General features: G+C 40.1%; 1 protein-coding gene across 1 annotated transcript in view; it reads right to left on the bottom strand.

Moving 5' to 3' along the window:
• The window catches only part of LOC128362857 (uncharacterized), an 85526-nt gene that overhangs the window by 36085 nt on the left and 25671 nt on the right, over nucleotides 1-23770 (bottom strand). Inside the window, exons 3-4 of the mRNA XM_053323710.1 lie at nucleotides 21722-21841; nucleotides 20320-20398 (exon numbers count right to left, since the gene is read on the bottom strand). Coding sequence (XP_053179685.1) covers nucleotides 20320-20398; nucleotides 21722-21841 — 199 coding nt within the window. The remainder of the gene's footprint in view (nucleotides 1-20319; nucleotides 20399-21721; nucleotides 21842-23770) is intronic.

Genomic DNA, 23770 nt, shown 5'->3' on the forward strand with positions numbered 1-23770 from the left:
TCCTGACAGCTGTGTTGGAGCTCAGGGTTCATCTATAAGTTCTCAGTTCTGCTTTATTTTAAACAATCCAACCATCTACACCTGAGTCTGTGTGTAACAGCTGATCTGTGTAGATGTTAAGGTGAACACAGAACATCAGTCACCGTCGATGCTTTACGTGTAGTCCATTATTCCCCAAGCCTGGAAGTGAGACTGCGAACATTTACTTTGAACATTTTAGTGATATTTTAGACTATTATTTGAGGTTTTAAACCAGTTGATAGTTTTATAATTCTTCCTTTTTTTAATTGCATTTTTTCGTTTGCCACTGTCTTAACTGTTTGAAGGTTAGGAAAATTCCTTTAACCCATTTACTGTGTCTGTTTGCGTTTTGTTGGCCCGTGATTCTTGAAAGTCTGATTAAATAGGCTACCTACGTCTTTATTTCAAAATCAGTCAGTAACTCTATGAATGTATTCCAGGAGAGACTGTGAGAACATGTGATCTGTTATCTCCATATTTAAATGATGATCACATCTCCTCCCTCTCTATGACGGCAGGCTTTTCACTGACGTGGTCAGATAACACATCGTGCAACACGTTTACTATCAATTACAGCTTACATCTGATCAGCTGATGGATGTCCTCCTTTAAAATCAAGGAAAAAGTCATTTGACCGGTCGCTCTTAAAGGACACACAGCTGGATTCAGATCCAGGAAATTCTGGTCTCTGCTGCTGGATCCTGAAACAACAACAGCTCTGATAAATGTGCATGTTGGACAGAAATTAAAAGTCTGTTCAGTCTGTGCAGCTTTACATTCTTACCTTCCACCAGCAGGTTGTCTAGTCTTAAAAACTGTAGGTTCAGCAGATGGATGTCCCTCTTTAAAATCAAGGAAAAAGTCATTTGACCGGTCGCTCTTAAAGGACACACAGCTGGATTCAGATCCAGGAAATTCTGGTCTCTGCTGCTGGATCCTGAAACAACAACAGCTCTGATAAATGTGCATGTTGGACAGAAATTAAAAGTCTGTTCAGTCTGTGCAGCTTTACATTCTTACCTTCCACCAGCAGGTTGTCTAGTCTTAAAAACTGTAGGTTCAGCAGATGGATGTCCCTCTTTAAAAGCAATTAACAAATCCTTCGAACAATCACTCTTCATGGACACACAGCTGGGTTCAGGTCCAGCAGAGCCTGGTCTGTGCTGCTCCTCTGGGCTTCAAAACAACACGCACAGATGTTTGAGTCTGAATAATGATGGTGGAGTGATGTGAGTGGAGAACAGTGATGGACAGTTAGAGATCCTCATCTCACCTCTGAGCTTTGGTCTGGCTGTCATGTTCCCCACACAGAGAGCTTTTAGAGGGAGGGACTCCCTCCTCTCTGTCCTCACACTGATCCATAGCAGAGAAACACCTTCACACAAACACAACAACATATTATTTCTCTTCATTCCTCTCAGTCACAAACACACGGAGCTCTGACTGGAGGAAAGCAGCTCATTCACTTCAATACTAAATACACTCTAAATAGACTCAGATACACACATTATGTGATCCTTTCTTTTTTTATGCCATGCAAGGCTGAGTTTACACACTTTACAGTCTGACTGGTATTGTCTGTTGTCTCCAGAAGAAAAAGAAATGTCACTTGCCCTTCAGGCTTCTGCACACTGCAGATCAAAGTACCACAATGTGGAAACTGTCTAAGTATGAACTTATAGAAAAGTTTAATTTATGTTTCTCTTAGTTTCACATAAACAGAAGGTCTGAGAAAATGTGCATTGTAACATACAAACATTTTAGATACATATATTTAGATGAATCATATCTCCTTTAACTCAAGTCACATTTATAGTTCTGTATCCTGATCCTGCTTCTTGCTGTTTGATCTCAACCTTCTGCCTCTTTATAACCTGCTCCATTTGTATTTTTTCTTGTTTCAGTTTCTTTGGATTTTGAGTATTTAATCTCTTTTCATTCTACTGGTCTGTTTTTGTTATCTGCATTTGGGTCCTCCTCCTGTCTGTCCTACATACATACTTGTGACGCTCTGCAGCAGAGATATAATACTGATAGTATCTCATTTCTAGTACTGACTGAGTTTCCTCGTTCTTACAGAAAGTCTGCTGAGCCTGTTATTCACAGTGGGGGAAGTACATTTACATATATACATGTATTATTTATAGTATTATTTCAGTTTCAGGTTCTTGTACTTCACTTGAGTATTCGCCACATTTACATATAAACATGTCATTATCTCATACAATGTATATTATTATTTACCAAATGATAAATAAAATTAGCTCCACCTTCACCAACTACTACAGAAAAATGCTACTTACTCATCAGTGTGTTGGAATAATAATCCCCAAATATAATGTACAATAGTTTTACGGGATTTTTCTGTATACGGCTCACACAGATAGCATATTTACCCAACAACAACCAGAAACTTTCCCAAGCAGACTAACCCTAACCCAACCCTCAACCAGTCACACTGTCTGTGAAGAGATCTCAAAGACTGAGAAAAATCAACCAGAACTCCACTTACTGAACTTTTTCTCATGATCTTCACCAGTGTGAGGGTCTCTGATCTGTGCACAAAACGAGCTTCGGTTCAACTCTGGTTTTCCTCAGGTGAAGTGACGCTACTTTGTGTGTGTCAGTATGCCGTCTGACTGGTTGAGCTGTGTTCAGGATCAAGTGTTACTGCGACAAAGATCATTGTCATCTGTGTTGACGTCAAAATTGAGAATTAATGGATTTGAAAGCGTGCAAATGTGGAAGTGTATGGAAAAATAAGGCCATCATATCCTACAGGTCAACCAGTGGCACTGGCCTTCATTCCATGACGGCTTTGTAAAAAAAAAATCTCAATTAAAAATTAAAAAAAGGTTGTAATTTTGACATACATGTGAGCAATGTGACCTAAGTAACCTAATCTTACCGAATACATCATCTAGTTCATGGGTGTCAAACTCATTTTCATTCAAGGGCCAAATACTGCCCAATTTAATCTCACGTGGGCCGGATCATTAAAAAGATGGAAGGAAGGAAGGAAAGACGGAAGGAAGGAAAGATGGAAGGAAGAAAGGGAAAAAGGACAGATCGAAGGAAGGAAGGAAGGAAGGAAGGAAGGAAGGAAGGAAGGAAGGAAAAGAAGGCGAAGGAAGAGAATACAGGAATGAAAGACGGAAGGAAGGAAGGAAAGAAAGAAAGAAAGAAAAAAGAAAGAAAGAAAACTAGGAAGAAAAAGAAGACATGAAAGAAGGACAGATGGAAGGAAAGAAGGAAGGAAGAAAAAGAAGACAGGAAGGAAGGAAGAAAGAAAAAAGAAAGAAAGAAAGAAAGAAAGAAAACGAGGAAGAAAAAGAAGACATGAAAAAAGGACAGATGGAAGGAAAGAAGTAAGGAAGAAAAAGAAGACAGATGGAAGGAAGGACGGAAAGAAGGAAGGAAGGAAGGACAGATGGAAGGAAAGAAGTAAGGAAGAAAAAGAAGTAAGGAAGAAAAAGAAGACAGGAAGGAAGGAAGGAAAGAAGGAAGGAAGGAAGGAAGGAAGGAAGGAAGGAAGGAAGGACAGATGTAAGGAAAGAAGGAAGGAAGAAAAAGAAGACAGGAAGGAAGGAAGGAAGGGAGGAATAAGGAAAGTGGGTCGGATTAGACCCCTCGGCGGGCCGGATCTGGCCCACGGGCCGCATGTTGACACCCCTGATCTAGTTCATCTGTAACCTTTGGATTCACCTGATGCCTTAATGTCAGTGACCTTAGTGAGGTTTTTTGTTAGGTATGAAAAAACAATCATATGGTAATATCAATAAAGCAAATTTGACAATAAGAAGTACTGTCACCTGAGGATCTTATGGGAATCCTCTGGTAAAAAAACAACAACACTATGATCCAATGATCATTCTATGATTCGCTCTCTCTCTCTCTCTCTCTCTCTCTCCTTCCTTCCTTTCTTTCTCTCTCCAACCCAACCAGTCAAGGTAGATGCCCGCGCACCTACAGTTTTTCCTTGTCACTGTCACCAACTGCTGCTGGGGAATGTTTGGTCTTAAAGAGTACAGTCTAGAACTGCTCCATGTGAAAAGTGCCTTGATATAACATTTGTTGTGATTTGGATAAAACTGAATTTAATCGAATTTAATCTTCCATTTTATGCCAGTTTGTCAAAGTTGTTTCCATGGACATTAACATTCAAGCAGCTCTGAATCCTCAATGTGTCTTTTCCTATGATTTTGACCTTCTACCTCTTCATTACTTGCCTGCCTGCCCCTTTGTACGTTTTTGCCTGTTTTGGACTGATCTCCATTACCAACCTGTAAGCTTGTTGCTGTTGTTTAATTCTACTAATCTGTTTTCAGTGTCTGCATTTGGATCCTCCTCTTGTCTGTCTCTCATACATATTTGTGACGCTATGCAACAGAGATATTTTGATAGTATCTCATCTCTACCACGGACTGAGTTTCCTTAATTCTTACAGATTGTGGGTAGGTTCATAAATGATGTATAATTATTCAAATGTTTCTTTTTTCTATTTGTCAATGTAATTGTCCAATCCTACTTTTTAGAATGAATGAACAGGTCAATGAAGGACTCAATGTTTCAAAATGTCCTCCACACTGCCAGGAATTAATTGTGGTGGAGAAATACAAAATCTATGAGTTATTTAAATACAAATTTAAAAGAATAAAATAGGAACATAGCATTCATCCATTTTCTATACCGCTTATTCCCTAGAGGGTCACAGGGAAGCTTTAGCCAGTATCAGCTGACGTTGAGTGGGAGGTGGGGGACACTCTGAATAGGTTTACACATTTTATTCAGACATGATCATCATTTACAAATACACTTTCAACACTCATTTACAGACAGACATCTTGGATCATAAAGTTGATGAAGTTGAGAGAAAATACAAAGGTGACTAGCAATGTTACAAAATAGTGCCAAACAAATTAATAGCAATGGTTGCAGTAATTATAATAATACCATAGTGAGATCAATATATAAACAAATATTTCAATGTATATTTAAACAGACACTGAAACCAATGACATAAAACCTCCAAAATGAAGTATTTTCCACAAATCAGGATAAATAAACCAAAGGAATAAACAGTGACACCTAGTGACTTTAATGAGACATTGATGAGTGTTGATGATGTACAACTTCTTTGATACTGAATACCATCAGCTGTGTGTGATCCTGTACAGACTGAAAACGTGGAAAAAATGATATCTAAGAAAGTAAAAAATACTTGTTTCAAGAAAATTACGTATTGTTTGTCTAAATAGAAAAATAATCTTGTCAAGTTTTTTTTTTTTTTTTTTTTTTACATAAGAAAGTATGTCTTATTTTAAGAAAATATATCTCACTTTTTCTTAATAAGTTTTTCCAGTTAATATCAAGCTGTATTTAACCAGTAACAAGGTAAGGCAATAGATTACAAATTATTCAAGCAAAGGCACAAGATTGTTTTACTTATTTTAAGACAGGACTATTCTTAAAATAAGAATTCTAAGAAATGACAATGATAACGTTTTTTTGGTTATTGTTGTTTGTTGTTATGTATTCACTGGCTTTGAAAACATTACAAATATGACAATGCAGCTTAACACAACTACTGCTGAAACCTCTCTTTTTACAAAAAAAGTTTCAACGACTGTGTACCATTTAAGAGTTACAGTTAATAGCAGAAATATATCAAATCAAAGTGCAAGATCAACCTGAAGAACCTTACTCAAAACTCTTAGCAATAAATTTGTAACTGAATGTTACATGAACTCAGCTAAGTCTCGTGAGTTTGCCGAACTATTTATCTTTCTAGCAAACAAGTGTGAAAAGGCAATCACATGACAAAAAAAGGCTATATGAAAGTGTCAATAATGCATACAAGTTTTTCAATATATTTAAAATGAAATGAAAATAACTCAAAGACAAGAAAAAAATCAATCACAGCTCCACTTACTGAACTTTTTGTCATGAACGTCATCAGTCTGCAGCTCTTTGAGTAGAAATGTGCCCGAAAACAAGCTTCACTTAAAATTTTCCTCAGGTGAAGTGACACAGCTTAATATGTGTGTGTGTGTGTGTGTGTGTGTGTGTGTGTGTGTGTGTGTGTGTGTGTGTGTGTGTGTGTGTGTGTGTCAGTGTGCTGACTGGTTGAACTAGTCTCAGCCTGGGCTGTTCTCAGGATCCAGTTGTGACTCATCTAATCTCTACTTCAGCTTTTACTGTGGATTGAGCTTTTATTTCATAGCACAATCCTTTTGATGTGAGAGAACATGTTCTGTTTATCTATGAACACTCTGTTCTCTGTCAGAAATAGTTTCACCCAGTAAAGCTGAAACAAGAACTGAGTGAAATGTTAATGTTTCTCCATTGTCAGGTTACCTAAGAGTATCCAGCCCACCACACACATCAAAACCCTTCAAGGTTCAGTTACTGAATTATTTGATTGTTATAAATACCTGGGACTCTGGCTGGATACTAAACTCACTTTCACGGTCCATGTGGAAAAAATATCACCTGGCACCTGTAATTGCATTATATGTCATATATAATAACAATAAAGCTGTCGAGCTATGAAAAGGCAGGTTGGTCTGCCTTAACAATGGGAGAGAGCAGCATTCCATGATGTTTATCTACAAAAAACTGCCCAATTACATTTGCTCATTAATTATGTTCAACACCTATAATGTCTCAGCACAGTGTATAATACAGGTGTGTCATTGTGTCCTTTCACAACTATTAAACCATGTCATTATAAAGGGTTAATGATTAACAATATGGACACATTAACTGGTGGAAACTACTTGATTAAATGTAAGCCCAACACTGCAACCAGATTTCCAGTGAGAAATTATGTTAATTGTTTGGTGAATGCAGTATTTAGTAAAGGTTCATTTTAGCCAACAGAAACAAGTATAATATAATTATAATAGTCAGAATAGGCAGAATAGTTCAAGTGCCGCTGGCCTTTTGAACTCTACTGGATTGCTTTACATTGTCCATGTGTTGTAATACATTTCTCTCCCAAAATAAGATAGACTAAATATTGGAAACATCTATTCATTATATATTCTATCTAAACATCAATTAAGTCCGCAACAACATCACCTCAATCACAGAACCAATTAACCCAATTTTGGACAAATACCAATCCGATCAGTTTAATCCTGCTGATACAAACATGATGGAACCTGCTGGTTACGATTTCATCAATCTGAGGACTAAGGATTAAATTAATAATGGGGTGGGAAGAACAAGCATGAAACCAGTATGCTTCAAGTGTCAGATGATTCATATTAAGTCTCAAATCTGAATTCACCTTGCACCATAAGTGCACCTAGAATAAATAAGATGCATTCACAACGTTGACCTTTGGAATAAAGAACCTAGAACAGTTAAAGCCAAACATGAATACACTGTATTAATCCGTATCACATAGATTTAGTCTATATTGTCTATCTACTTATTTTCACAGAACAGCAGCATGTTTTAATACCATCCTTCATCATGTATATTATGAAAGTTTCCAAAACAACAAGGAGAGAAACAGCTACATCGAATAATGTAATAACATAAAGATACTGAAATACACACATCATCATGAAACATATATTTTGAATGCAGGACCTTTATTTGTAAAGGAGTATTTCATGGTAGTTTTACTACTTTTATTAATGTACAGGAGGTGTTTTATTTCTCTACCTCTGAACAGATCAACTGTGTGAAACTGAAGTATTGGGTGTCTGCTGCCACCTGCTGTTCACTCACGGACTCACATTCTGTCAGAGGAGGAGCTGTTTGCTTCACTCACATTTACAACATGAATATGAGGACATTTAGGCTTAAAAAGAAAGGAACATGTTTGAAATAATGAGATCCAGTGGTGTCAGAGAGCCTCAGCAGCTCTCTGTGTGGCCACTGCGATTCCTTGATTTCCACTGCAAGCAGTTGTGTCACACTATTTACACATAAACGCACAGATGAAACTATAGCAAACAACAAAGTGCATCCAGTCCAGTCCACAACCAAAACTCATCTTGCGGCCTTGAATCTAAATCAACATCACAAGTCATTATCTTCACAAGTCAACACTGCAGCACTCACTTGTACAGTGGCTCTCGGTAGCTTGGCTTGAAGCCGGAGGAGAGCAGCTAGCCACGGCTTGGCAGGTCGTTGGAGTCCGTGGTGGAGATGGACGCTCCGGGTCTGTTGTTGAGGCCACAGTGGAAGCTGGAGTAGTTTGCTCATTTTGTGTTGCCTGTTTATTTGTAAAAAAAAAAAAAAAAAAAAATCGGATATTGACTTTTCGTAGGTGATGCAGCCAGCGGTTTGGCAGGTAGGCTACCCGCTGTTAGCTCGCGACGCTAACGACTTAGTTGATAAACAATGCACACTAATTTCAAATCAAAATGCAGCACTCAGTGGGAGTTTATTATCGTCAGCAGTTGGTGAGAGTGAGTGAAGATGTGTGGTGACTAGTATTGCTTGGCTCGTAAAAACACAGATACAACTTAGGCTTTTATTCATATAAAATAGTTTGTCAGAGTATAAAAGTTACCCGGGCCGTGCGATCAGCTGCTGTTGTTCTACTATCAGTCCACTAGATGGCCTCGTAATGTACATGAGGAGGAATTTACAGCTTTATGTCAATTCCAAGTGAATTTAAGACTAAGTGGCAGCCAGAGTTGACTATTAACTTATATTAATTATTTAATTAATTAACACTGCTGATTATACAGTTTTTGCCATGAAAACTGTTGTAGAGTGACTATTGTTCGGTTGCAGTTGAATACCTATAGGGGGCGCACCTGGCTAGAGTATCTCCTGATTAGGCAGTCTGTGTGTATGCAAGAGAAGACGCTACTAACACGTTGGTCATGTACTATCCCTTGATGGGTCCTGCAAATAAAGTCAGCTCAACGAAGTATATGTTGCACTTCTATTAATTGATATCCGACGATATCACATATGGCGACGAGGATAAAAGCCTGAAGTGAAACGGCGAGTTATGACTATGGGCGCGGTGCTGGCTGAGTTAGCAAGTGACCTGAAGCTAGGCTAGTGCTAACAGTCCGACCGTGAACTACAGACGTTGTGCCGACGGCGTGAAGAAAGCTGGGCGCTCTCTGTAAGAAAAAAACATGGCTGCCACGGTGGGGTCGGTGTCACCTTTTGATTGCAAGTCACAGACTTGGGAAGAGTACTGTGAGATTCTGGACCATTTCTTCGTGGCAAATGACATCGACAATGAAGAAAAGAAACGAGCTGTGCTGCTGAGTGGAGTAGGCGCGCAGACATATGCACTGATGAGAAACCTGCTCAGCCCCGACAAACCCGGAGATAAGTCTTACAGTGACCTGGTAAGGCTGTTGAGAAATCATTTTCACCCTAAACCTAGTGAAATTATGCAACGATGGAAGTTTAATACACGAAACAGAAAGTCTGACGAGACTGTGGGTGACTATGTGGCAGAGCTAAGGAAGCTAGCGCAGGACTGTAACTATGGGGAATCTTTGACGGTGATGCTGAGAGACCGTCTTGTGTGCGGCATAAATGACGACAGGATTCAGCGGAGGCTGCTGTCGGAGGATGGTTTGACTTTTGACAAAGCCCTCAAGTTTGCGCAGGCCATGGAGGCGGCAAACAGAGACATTGTGGATTTACATGGCATGAAGGAGCAGGGCAAATGGAGCCGTGCGGCGGGCTCTGTCAACAAAGTGAATGACACGCGTTCAAAACGTCAGCAGGACATGAAGAAGTGCTACAGATGTGGAGGTGACAACCATCTGGCTAAGGACTGCAGGTTTGCCAATGAAAAGTGCCACGGTTGTGGTAAAGTGGGACACATAAAGAGGGCCTGCAGGATGACAATAGGGGGAAAGGAAAAGGCTAAGCACTTTAAAGGGGATAAAGGCAGGCAAGGAAAAAGGGCTAATTTCATGCAAGAGGAAGGAAGTGATAGTGATAGTGAGGATGTTGCCACTATATATCACATTAAGGATAGGGCATTGACCATGTACAACATAAATGAAGAGATAATCATCCCCAGAGAAGAGCCCATAAAAAAAGTATTACAAGTAAACGGGAAAAATGTAACCTATGAGGTAGATACTGGCTGTGGGTACACCATTATGTCGAAGGGAGCATTATACAAACTATTCAGTGAGGGTGACAAACCTAGACTAGCCAAGTGCAGGATAAAACTGAGAACATACGGTGGCCATAAAGTGCCCGTATTAGGAGCGACAAAGGTCAAAGTTGAACACGAAGGCATTGCTAAGATGTTAGCAGTGGTGGTTGTCAAAGGTTCAGGGACAAGTCTACTGGGACGAGGTTGGCTTAAAGCTCTCAAAGTGGACTGGCAACCTGTACACAAGATAGAGGACAGAGAAAACAATCTACAGGAAGTACTTTCAAGGCATGAAGCAGTGTTCAAAGCAGAGCTAGGGATGTTAAAAGGCTTCACTGCAAAAATACATGTAGCTAGTGATGCCACACCCTGTTTCTACAAGCCAAGGTCAGTACCTTTTGCAATGAAAAAGAAAGTCGAGCAAGAGATAGAGAGGCTCTTACATGAGAAAATCATAGAGCCAGTGAAGTTCTCAGAATGGGCTGCACCCATTGTACCAGTCTTAAAACCAGATGCCAGAGCGAGAATTTGTGGTGACTATAAACTCACCGTAAACAAAGTGTCACCTATTGAGCAGTACCCCATTCCAAGAATGGAGGACATGATAGCCTGTTTAACTGGAGGAGAGACATATACCAAGTTAGACATGAGCCATGCATATCAGCAAATAGTACTGGATGAGGAATCACGAAAATATGTCACAGTGAACACACATAAGGGACTGTTCACATATACAAGGTTACCTTTTGGGGTGAGCTCCAGTCCAGCCATCTTTCAGCGTACTATGGAGGGTGTGCTGCAGGGATTGGCAAATGTGGCAGTGTATTTGGACGACATCATTCTGACAGGAAAAGATAGTAAAGATCACCTGCAAACACTGGATCAAGTACTACAGCGACTGGAGGATGCAGGACTTCGCTTAAAAAGGAGCAAGTGTGAGTTTATGGAGAAAGAAGTGACATTCTTAGGACATCGAGTGGACAAGACAGGGTTGCATCCATTGCCAGCAAAAGTGAAAGCAGTTCAGGAAGCTCCCACTCCTACATCAGTAACGGAGCTAAAAGCTTATTTGGGACTGTTGAACTTCTACAATAAATTCCTGCCAAATCTGTCAACATTACTGGCACCTATGCACAAACTGTTGAGGAAGGATGAACTGTGGTCTTGGGGACTCGAGCAAAATAAAGCTTTCAAGCAGTCAAAAGAGCTTTTGCAATCGAGCAGTGTGTTAGTGCACTATGATGAACAAAAAGAACTGATACTGTGCTGTGACGCTTCTCCATATGGAGTTGGAGCAGTGCTGGCTCACCGCATGTCAGATGGAGCAGAGAAACCTATAGGGTTTGCATCACGCACACTTTCAGCGGCAGAAAAGAATTACTCCCAGCTCGATAAAGAGGGACTAGCTGTCATTTTTGGAGTACAGTACTTTCACAAGTATCTATATGGAAGGAAATTTGTGATTTATACAGATCACAAGCCCTTGCTAGGCTTATTCCATGAGATGAAAGCGGTGCCACAGATGGCATCCCAGAGGATAATGAGATGGGCTGTGCTGTTAAGAGCATATGAGTATGTTATCATGTATAGAGCAGGTAAAAATAATGGTAACGCTGACGCTCTTAGCCGTCTCCCACTACCTGATACACCAAGTGTTCCAGCACCAGAGGAACATGTGTTAATGTTGGATCAGGAGCATCCACCACTGATGACTTCAGAGCAACTAAAAAAATGGACAGATAAGGATCCTATACTCTCACGAGTACGTGAGTATGTACTGAGAGGATGGCCAAAGAATCAGGACAGAGACTTTGTACATTATCGACAAAGACAACATGAGCTGAGTGTACAAGATGGCTGTGTGTTGTGGGGAGCCCGCATAGTGATACCGGAGAGGGGACGAGCTCCTATGTTGGAACAGTTACACCAGTCACACCCGGGAATGAGCCGCATGAAAGGCCTGGCACGAAGTTACATGTGGTGGCCACACATGGACAATGACATAGAGAATAAGGTAAAGTTATGCTCCACATGCCAAGAACACAGAAAGGCACCTGCTTGTGCACCACTCCACCCCTGGGAGTGGCCTGAGAAGCCGTGGAGGAGGCTCCACATAGATTATGCAGGTCCCTTTATGGATAAAATGTTCTTAGTCATTGTGGATGCGCACTCAAAGTGGTTAGATGTGTATCCAGTAGCATCAGCTACATCAGCAAACACACTAAATTGCTTGAGAAACAGTTTCAGCACACATGGTATTCCAGAAATGATTGTGTCTGACAATGCACAGTGTTTTGTCAGTGAACAAACCAAAGAGTTCATGACACGGAATGGAATCACACATGTCACATCAGCACCGTACCACCCTTCATCTAACGGCTTAGCAGAAAGGGCTGTACAGACTTTTAAAGAACTCATGAAAAAGAGCAGCGGTGATACACTGGAGACAAGGTTAAATAGGGCTCTGTTTAGCTATCGCATCACTCCACAGTCAACTACTGGACTTTCACCTGCTGAGATGATGATGAGTCGGAAGTTGAGGTGTACATTGGATCTCATACATCCTGACTTAAAAAAAAAGGTGGAGTCAAAACAAGCAAGCCAAAAAACCCACCATGACAAACACGCAAAAGAGCGCAACTTTGCAACAGGAGACTCTATCTATACCAAAAACTATGGATGTGGACCTAAATGGATACCAGGACTGATACAGGAGATCACGGGACCAGTGTCTTATACAGTGCTGCTGGGAAATGGTAAAGTTGTCAGGAGACACGTGGATCAACTGTTCAGCAGACAGGAGCAAGATCTGCCAATTCTGATACCGGATATGACACCTGAGGAGCATGTGGTACCTCCAACAGTAACCAACATAGGACCAGAGGACACAAACACTACACCAGTGGATGACAAAGCTTCCCTTACTGTGAAGCAAAACAAGGAGGACAGTACACCTGGTGGTTCGCCCACTAAGGAGCTGTTCAGATCTCAAAGACACAAGAGACCACCAGCTCATTTCAAAGACTTTGTTGTTAAGTGAAAAGGCATGTTTAAGATGCAGAGACAAGATTGTGTTTTCTTTAAGTTGATTACAGTAGTAATGTTAAACACACAATTGTCATATTTTGGGCTGAGAAGATAAAAAAAAAAAAAAAAAAACAGGATATATTTGTTATCTGATTTATACATGCATATTGTTGGGACATGCTGTATTTTATTCTCTTACAGGATTAGAAGAAAAGTCATAAGAGAATGTTTGTTGCTGTGCTTAGGCATACAGTGATTTATTATAGTTATGTGGTGTTGGATTACATACAAACTGTGGTGTAGTTTGAATTTAAGAGGGGAGGGATGTTGTAGAGTGACTATTGTTCGGTTGCAGTTGAATACCTATAGGGGGCGCACCTGGCTAGAGTATCTCCTGATTAGGCAGTCTGTGTGTATGCAAGAGAAGACGCTACTAACACGTTGGTCATGTACTATCCCTTGATGGGTCCTGCAAATAAAGTCAGCTCAACGAAGTATATGTTGCACTTCTATTAATTGATATCCGACGATATCACAAAAACAATAAAGTCTTCAAAATATTAAGTCTGTTCCTGGAGAGTTAAACTAATGTGTATAGCCAACTTTTATTATCTTTGTACAACTAAAGATATAAATACAAGTTTGTTGGTTTTACTAGTGATTTTATGTTTTACATTCTTGGCATTACTAAAAACGTATAAAGTTGATGGGACTATTTTGTACACTTTACCTTTGTCATCGGAAGTAGGCTATTTATTCTAAATTTAAGGAAAACAAGATATGTGTGCAGTTTCAAGATTTTTAGGCAGCTAAATTCATTTTTACAGTGTGTACTGTTTTTTCTTCTGTAAGGATGGAAAACATTTGTCAGACTGGAGGACTGATGGAGAACCTTCCTTAAGCCAACACGTATTAAATGAATTTGAAAAATCAAGAGTCCTGATGTGAAACAGAGCTGAGAATAATTACACCTGGTCCAGACTGTGTTGGACCTGAACAGACCCAAACATAGAGAGAACATCCACCATGACAGCAGGAATTAATCAGTGTTTTTTTTTAAATAGGAATTTGAGAATTAAATAGAAACATAGTGGATATGAATAAGACAGAGCTGAATAAAAAGAAGGAAAAATTAAGTGTGGTGCAAGATACGATATGAACAAAGAATCCCAAACTGAATGTACTGACATTTACACATTTTATTCAGACATCATCATTTACAAATACACATTCACAAACATCTTCATTGCTGTGCAAAGACCCACAGGCTTTGAATGATTTCTGAACATTGTTTCACAAACTCATGAACAATACAAGATGGTGTTGTAGTTTGTTGTTGTGGCAACCAGAGGGCGCAAATAGTCATCAGCATTTATCATCGAAAATGTCAGTACTAATATCAGAATTACCTTCACAAATGTGAGTTTGTTAGAAATAACTAAAACAGAAATAATGACAATAAGCAGTATAAGAAAACAAAACAGACTTATTACCATCTTGAATAACAAGATAAGAAAAAACAGGAGAAATACAAAAGTGATTAATACTAAATAATTCAACAGTAATGAATATTTAAAAAATGTATATTTACAAAGACACCAACTAATGAAACCAATGTCATGAAATTTACTTCCAATGAAAACTAATTTCCACCAATCAGAATGAATTAACTAAAGGAATAAACAGTGACATCTGGTGGCTTGAATCACACATGACAGCTGAGTGCTGATGTTGCACAATTTATTTAGAAACAGTCAATGGACAATAAACTGTCAGACTGAATGTGAGCTAAACACATCAAACTGACACTTTAAACAGTCCTGAAACGGTGAGAACAAGTACAACTCAAAAATACCTATGAAATTAGATATGAATTAACACACAAAAAGAAATGGAGAAAACTAACATGAGCTATTTATAATGAAGACCGATATTCTCTACACATGAAGTAAATTAAAACTGCAGAGAAAAACTAAATCCCTTTTTTATGTCAAAACCGACAACACTTCTTGGACTTCTCATCTCTAAGACTCAGCCTCCTACAGAGGACACAGAGACATTGTGGAATCAGGCTGCCAGACCTTAAAACCAGCATACAGAGGGTGAGTGAATGTGGTGTTGAAGGTGTGGAGGTGGATCAGTGTGTCAGAGGAGACTCTGTAGAAGGACACAGTGCCAGCAGGATAGTCCACATACACTGCTACTCTGGAGGAGGAGAAGGAGGAGGAGGAGATGTTTATTTTTTTGTTATTGTGCCAGACATAGTGACCACGTTCAGAGCAGGTCAGACTCCAGGACTTATCATTCCCTCCAAACACACAGTCATCACTGTTTCCTTTCCTGCTGATTTCTCTATAAGTCACTGATACATCAACATTTCCTCTCCAATCGACCTCCCAGTAACAGCGACCAGTCAGATCATTTCTGCACAGCAGCTGAGCCCAGTAATCAAATCTGTCTGGATTATCAGGATATGACTGATCCTCCTCCTTCATATTTGTCACCTTCCTGTTGTTGTCAGACAGTTTGAGATTTCTGTGTGCTGTGTTTGGATCCAATGTGAGTTCACAGAAATCTGATGGAGAGAACAAGACACAATACAGCTGTAGTTATTGATCTATCATCTATTTGATGATAACATCATGATTTCATGAATGAAATGAAAAACACACTTACACTTCCTCAGACCTGGTGTCAACCATCGGACTCCAGCAGGCTGCAGGCTGAAAGGAGGAGGGGGGTCAGAGCAGCACGTTCTCTTTCAGTATGCTAACATGGACATTACATCACTCTATAAAAAGTCAGCCATACGTTTCCCCTGCAGCTCTGATCCTGATCACACTTTGTATGTCTCCCTTTATGTCTGTCCATACCTGAGAGTGTCCAGTCCCCACTGGGGATCCTCCGATCCAACAGACAGCAACCTCTCTCCTGGATGATTGTAGCTCAGGTCCAGCTCTCTCAGATGGGAGGGGTTGGCCCTCAGAGCTGAGGCCAGAGAACCACAGCCTTCCTCTGTGATTAGACATCCTGACAAACTGCAGACACACAAAACCACACACATTACATGATCTGAGATCACTGCAGAACTGGAAGTGCATGTGTTTATTATCATGATCGTCAATGTGTCTCTGTTATCTTTAGAATTGCATGAAATTGAATTCAGTTTTATTTATATGGTGCAGTTAAAGTTATCTCAAGGCTCTAGATTGCACTCTTTGATTTAATTTAAGGAGACCCAGCATTCCCCTATAAGCAGCATTTGATGAGAGCAGCAATAAAAAAATGTAAATCCCCTTTAATGGGAAGAAACCTCAAGTAGAATCGGGCTCTAGGTGGGCAACCATCTGCATTGACCAGTTGGGCATTGGCACAGTAATTACAAGAATGATAACAACAATAGAAGTGTGTATAATAATAATAATAGTAATAGCAGCATGCATGGGTGTCAAGTCGGAGAAAAGAGAGCACAAAAACTCTGGTGAAGAACTGAAGTTAAAAAAAAATTATTAATGGTACATGGATCTAAATAGAGAGGGAGGAGGAGAGAGGAGCTCAGTGCATCATGGGAAATCCCCCGGCAGCCTAGATCTATAGCAGCATAGCTTGGCTGACCCAAACTATAAGCTTTATCAAAAAAGAAGGTTTTAAGCCTGCTCTTAAACATAGAGTGTCTGCCCCCCAGATGGAAACTGGAAGATATGTGATAACTGAAGGCTCTGCCTGCCATTCTACTTTTGTAAATACTAGGAAGGAAGTAAGCTGCATGCTGGGAGTGCAGTGATCTCTGAATACTATGAGCTCTTTAGGATATGATGTAGCCTGACCATTAAGGGGTTTAAATTCTATTTTACATAATAAAATATGATTTCCTTTCCAAATCTTTGTTAGTAGATGTGCAGCTACATTCTGGACCAGTTGGAGAGTATTTAGAGACTTGTTGGGCAGCCTGATAATAATTAATTGCAATAATCCAGCCTAGAAATAACAATTCATGGACTAATTTTTCTGCATCTTTCTGAGACAAGATGATTTAGCCTGATTGCAATGTTATGTAGATGAAAAAGGCAGTCCTTGTAATTTGTTTTATCTGGGAGTTGAAGGACATATACTGATCAAAGACAACTGGAGGCCCGGGTAATGCCATCTAGGGTAGCTTATTAGATAATGTGTTTCTAAGCTGTATATTCAGCTTTTTTCTGAATTTAGTGGTAGAACATTGCAGGTCATTCAGGTCATTATGTCCTTAAGGCATGATTGGAGTTTATTTAACTGATTGGATTCATCAGGCTCCACTAATAAATATAACTAATTATCATCTGCATTATAATTCATATTTATGGGGTGTTTCCAAATAATATTACCTAAAGGAAGGAGATACAAGTTGAATAGTATTGGGTGTTAGAGTGTGGTGTGTATCTGTGTATTGAAAAATTAATGTGTGTGTGTACATAAATGTGTGCATGTGCAGATACAAATGGAGAATTTGTATTGTCTTACAGGTCTGCATTCATAAAACCTCCAGGTGTTCGTCTGCTCATATAAATCATAGTTTAAATGGTGATTAGTTTGATGAATTCTGACCTGAGACTTTCCAGTGTACAGAGTGGACTCTCGAGTCCAGCAGAAAGTTGCTTCATTCCTGAATCCTGCAGGTTGTTGTTACTCAGGTCCAGATCTCTCAGACTAGAAGACTGGGAGCTGAGAACTGACGACAGAGCTGTACAGCTTCTCTTTGAGAGGTTACAGCCATTCAGTCTAGGGAATACATTTTGGAAAATATTAAAGAAATAATAAAATTTTCTTCTCTCTTAAAAGATCTCTTTGAATATCTTTTAAATAAATAACCATCTATGTACTTACAGAGCTTTGCTGGAGGCTTTGACCACTGGCAGCAGCCTCAGAAGAGCCTCCTCTGAAGCAGAGTATTTCTTCAGGTCAAACACATCCAGATCTTTTTCTGATGACAGTAAGATGAAGACCAGAGCCGACCACTGACCAGGGGACAGTTTATCTGTGGAGAGACTTCCTGATCTCAGGTACTGTTGGATCTCCTCCACTAGAGAACGATCATTCAGTTCAAGCAGACAGTGGAACAGATTGATGCTTCTCTCTGCAGACAGATTCTCACTGACCGTTTTCTTGATGTATTTGACTGTTTCCTGATTGGTCTGTGAGCTACTTCCTGTCTGTGTCAGTAGGCCTCGTAGAAGACTCTGATTGGTCTGCAGTGAAAGACCCAGGAGGAAGCGGAGGAACAAGTCCAGGTGTCCATTTGAACTCTTTAATGCCTCATCCACAGCACTCTGGTAAAGATGTGACTCTTTAGATTGATCTTTTCTTGTTTCAGACTCCTGATATGTTGTTTGTTCTTCTGCCAGCAGATTGACACCAGACTTGATGAATGTCAGATGGACATGAAGAGCAGCCAGAAACTCCTGAACACTCAGATGGACGAAGCAGAACACCTTATCCTGGTACAGCCCTCTCTCCTCTATAAAGACCTGTGTGAACACTCCTGAGCAAACTGAGGCTGCTCTGATATCGATGCCACACTCTGTCAGGTCTGACTCATAAAAGATCAGGTTGCCTTTCTGCAGCTGCTCAAAAGCCAGTTTCCCCAGAGACTCAATCATCTTCCTGCTCTCTGGACTCCAGTGTGGATCTGTCTCAGCTCCTCCATCATACTTGACATTCTTGAGTTTGGACTGAACCACCAGGAAGTGGATGTACATCTCAGTCAGGGTCTTGGGCAGCTCTCTTCCCTCTCTGCTTTTCACCACATCCTCCAGAACTGTAGCAGTGATCCAGCAGAAGACTGGGATGTGGCACATGATGTGGAGGCTTCGTGATGTCTTGATGTGGGAGATGATGGTACTGGCCTGCTTTTTATCTCTAAACCTCTTCCTGAAGTACTCTTCCTTCTGTGGGTCAGTAAAACCTCTGACCTCTGTCACCATGTCAACACACTCAGGAGGGATCTGATTGGCTGCTGCAGGTCGTGTGGTTATCCAGAGGCGAGCAGAGGGAAGCAGTTTCCCCCTGATGAGGTTTGTCAGCAGCACATCCACTGAGGTGGACTCTGTAACATCAGTCAGGATCTCATTGTTGTGGAAGTCCAGAGGAAGTCGACACTCATCCAGACCGTCAAAGATGAACACAACCAGGAACTTTTCAAGCCTACAGATTCCTGCTTCTTTGGTTTCAGTAAAGAAGTGATGAACAAGTTCCACCAAGCTGTACTTTTTCCCTTTCAGCACATTCAGCTCTCTGAAAGTGAATGGAAATGTGAAGTCTATGTCCTGGTTGGCTTTGTCTTCAGCCCAGTCCAGAGTGAACTTCTGTGTTAAGACTGTTTTCCCAATGCCAGCCACTCCCTTTGTCATCACTGTTCTGATTGGTTCATCTCTTCCAGGTGAGGCTTTAAAGATGTCTTCTTTTCTGATTGTTGTTTCTGGTCTGACTGGTTTCCTGGATGCTGTTTCAATCTGTCTGACCTCATGTTCATCATTGACCTCTGCAGTCCCTCCCTCTGTGATGTAGAGCGGTGTGTAGATCTGATTCAGAAGGGTTGGGTTTCCTGCTTTAGCAATGCCCTCAAACAGACACTGGAACTTCTCTTGCAGGTTAGACTTGAGTTTATGTTGACTGCCAGCAGGAGTTCCTGAATGAACACACACAAAAAAGAATATAGACATATTTTCCTCCATCTATTGAGACATCAGTAAATTGTCTCATTCATCCATCATGTTAAATCTTTATAGAAATCCTCTTACTGCTCTGCAGACGGTCTGCCAGCTCCTCCTGCTTCATTTTCCTCAGGAAGTGCAGTGTGATCTTCAGAAATGCTTCTCTGCTGCTCCTCCTCTGCTTTTCCTCCTCACCGTCCAACGCTTCCTCATCCTCACTCTGACTCTCTAAGCATTCTGGGTTATCTGAACTCAGAACTTTCTGCATGTTATTCAGCTCATTCTTCACAAAAGTGACGATGTTCTCCTCTAGTAGCTGGAACAGAATAATATATGAATGACACAATCAAACTAAAATCATGAAGCGAACATCAGATCCATGTTGGACACACTGACAATCCACTGGTCTACAAAGTGCAGCATAGAGATGATTGTGAACAGAATAGATGTAAAAGTAGTTGTTGTACATGTACAGACCATAAATATGGAGTCCAGCTGTGTTTGATGCTGCTGGGCAGACTGACCACTGGGAACCTCTGAGCTCTCCTGGTCCACTCTGTGGAGGAATCATGAAGAATGAGCTCACATTATGTCTGTCCACACAGAGATAAACACAAGCTAAAGGTCCACCAAGTGATATTTGGATGTAAACAGAGTCAGATGACTCCCTGTAGTGGTAAAACTTTACCAGTCCTGCTGATCCCACTGAGAATCAACAACTCATTCTGTTTGTATAGCTTTCAGTTCAGTGTGTGGCTTCATCATTCAGTTTGGTTCCAACAGCCCTGAACATACAATACAGCTCTCCCTGTCTGGAGCAAGACAGCTAGAACCTCCAGCTGCTCCAGTGGAGCTGCTCAGTGTCTGATCGTATCAGACTGGTTGAATTGGGCAGCTCCCACTATGAAAATGACATTCAGGTGTGTGTAAGTGAGAAAGTAGGCAGGTGTCATGTCTGAGGTGTTTGAACGTCTTGTGTTTGAGCAGGTTGAGTATTTAGTCAGACACAATTTGTTGTATGAGCTACAGCAGCAATCTCTACTGGCACCTGTCTTATTCATGTGTTTTATTTTATTAGTCAAAGCTTTGATGGAGGAACTGATGCTGACTTGCAGGAAGCTGTTGACACAGTGAATCATTCAGTACTGTTGTCAAAGTTGCAGTGCATGGTGCTTGGACATACTGCTGCAAAATGGTTTATTTCTTACATTACAGGAAGAACTTAAGTCTGTGATCTTGAAGTGGTTATATCAAAACTATAACATGTGGGGTGCTGCATGGGTCTATTTTGGGGCCTCATTTATTTCTTATGTATGTAAATGACACAACAGCTGCTGTGACATCAAGCTGCTGCTGTATGCTGATGATTCTGCGTTACTGCTATCTGGGAATGATGTCAGTGAAATTAACAACTCTTAGTAATGAATTAGAAAGTGTATTAGAGTGGCTCATTGAAAACCTTTTGTAATGAAATTTGACATTTTATTGTATTTTGTCTCATATTTTGGAATAACACAGTTTTAGTAATTTGTGTATTTTATGTAATTTGTGGTAATTCAGTTTCATTTTGGATGACTTCTGTTTTGTCTTTTAACATCCGGGGATTATGTTGGAAATAAATATTTCCACTTTAAGATGGTTATTATATCTGTAATATGTAAATAAATAATATGTCACTTTTCATATGAACAGCTGAGTGCAACATCTCTTCCAGGAGAGACTATGTGAACATGTGATCTGTTATCTCCATATTTAAATGATTATCACGTCTCCTCCCTCTCTATGACAGCAGGCTTTTCACTGATGTGGTCGGACAACACGTCATACAAACCAGTTCATTTCTAGCATAACCAAACGTTTACTATTAGTTACAGCTTACAAAAGATCAGCAGATGGATGTCCTCCTTTAAATTCAATGAAAAAGTCCTTCGACTGGTCGCTCTTAAAGGACACACAGCTGGGTTCAGGTCCAGGAGATTCTGGTCTCTGCTGCTGTTTCCTGAAACAACAACAGCTCTGATAAATGTGCATGTTGGACAGAAATGAAAAGTCTGTTCAGTCCTTTTACCTTTACATTCTTACCTTTCATCAGCTGGTACTCCATGTTTAAAATGCATAGGTTCATCCATGGAAAAGTCACTCTTCATGGACACACAGCTAGGTTCAGGTCCAGGTCCAGGAGAGTCTGGTCTGTGCTGCTCCTCTGGGCTTCAACACAACACACACAGATGTTTGAGTATGAATAATGATGGTGGAGTGATGAGAGTGGAGAACAGTGATGGACAGTTAGAGATCCTCATCTCACCTCTGAGCTTTGGTTTGGCTGTCATGTTCCCCACACAGAGAGCTTTTAGAGGGAGGGACTCCCTCCTCTCTGTCCTCACACTGATCCATAGCAGAGAAACACCTTCACACAAATACAAATACAACACATTATTTCTCTTCATTCCTCTCAGTCACACGACAAACACAAAGAGGTCTGACTGGAGGAAAGCAGCTCAGTGTCATATCCAACAAATCACTTTCACAATGCTCATAATGGACCTCATGCAAAAAGCATACGAACCATTTCAAACTGATTTGTCCTTATGTGAGACATAAAAGTGATTCAAGAGAATTTGTGGCTTTCACCAATTTTGTGAGACTTCTCTCTGAGGTACGAAGTCCTGAACAGGCAGTCTGACTTAAAAATGATACAGAAACAAAGCAAAATAAAAATATAAAGGTTTTATATATTACTGAGATTTATGGGGGAAGATAATGAAAATGTTTTTGCAGGACGTTTTTGGATGGTTTGAAGACTAGAGGGATAAAGACTCAAAAGACTCCTGCCTCTGTACTGGGTCTCAGGCAGGAGTCTTTTGAGACCGTGGTGGAGAGGAGGATGTTGAACAAACTGTTATCCATCATGGACAATGACCAACATCCTCTCCATCATACAGTGGAAGGACAGCGGAGCACCTTCTCACACAGGCTGCTACAGCTCCGCTGTCGAAGAGACAGATACAAGAACTCTTTCCTGCCACACTGTATAATAACAGCTAAACAACTCTGGTCATAACTTACAGTCACTACGCACTTTACTTTCTACACACAGTTACACACATCGCACATTATTCTACTTTGCACTAAAATCAACACTGTCAATTAGTTGTATATACTTTTATACATTACATTTTATTTATTTTATTTTATTTGCTGTTGCTATTTTGCTATTTTATTATGTATAGTTTGTTCATTATATTCTTATACTATATGTTGTTATCGTCACTGTGTGCTGCTGCTGCACTGTAATTTCCCAGCTTAGGATCAATAAAAGTATATCTATCTATCTATCTATCTGTCTATCTATCCATCTATCTATCTATCTATCTATCTATCTATCTATCTATCTATCTATCTATCTATCTATCTATCTATACTTCATGTTGTTGTCTGTTTGGCTTTCTTTGGGAATCAGATCACTTTTCACTTCTATTTGACAGACTTAGAAAAGTTTTTCAACAATTGAAATGTTCCTTTTCTTCCAAGTCTACTATATCCAGTCAGAGCAAGTAGCAGCAGTTCATCTAAAAATCTAAAATCAATCACGTTACCTTGACAGATGCTGCTGAATTCACATCCACATCAGCTCACAGAGACTTTCTACCTTCATCTGTAGAGGAAACAAAGAGAGAACAGCTGAAAAATTATCACATCTACCTGGGAACAACAAAGTCTGATCTGATCTTTGATGTTCACATGTTGGAGTGATTCCTCGTCATTGACACATCGACACACATCTATAGACATTATAGTAACTGTATTAATATTTATATCAGTCAGGCTGTGAAGTAGAACAACTGAATAATAAAACATGGAAAAGATCAATTAATCTGACTCTAAATATATAAACTTGCCAGTATGAACTTATAGAAACATTTGATTT

This window comes from Scomber japonicus, chromosome 8 (genome assembly GCF_027409825.1).
Source record: "Scomber japonicus isolate fScoJap1 chromosome 8, fScoJap1.pri, whole genome shotgun sequence".
Lineage (NCBI taxonomy): Eukaryota > Metazoa > Chordata > Actinopteri > Scombriformes > Scombridae > Scomber > Scomber japonicus.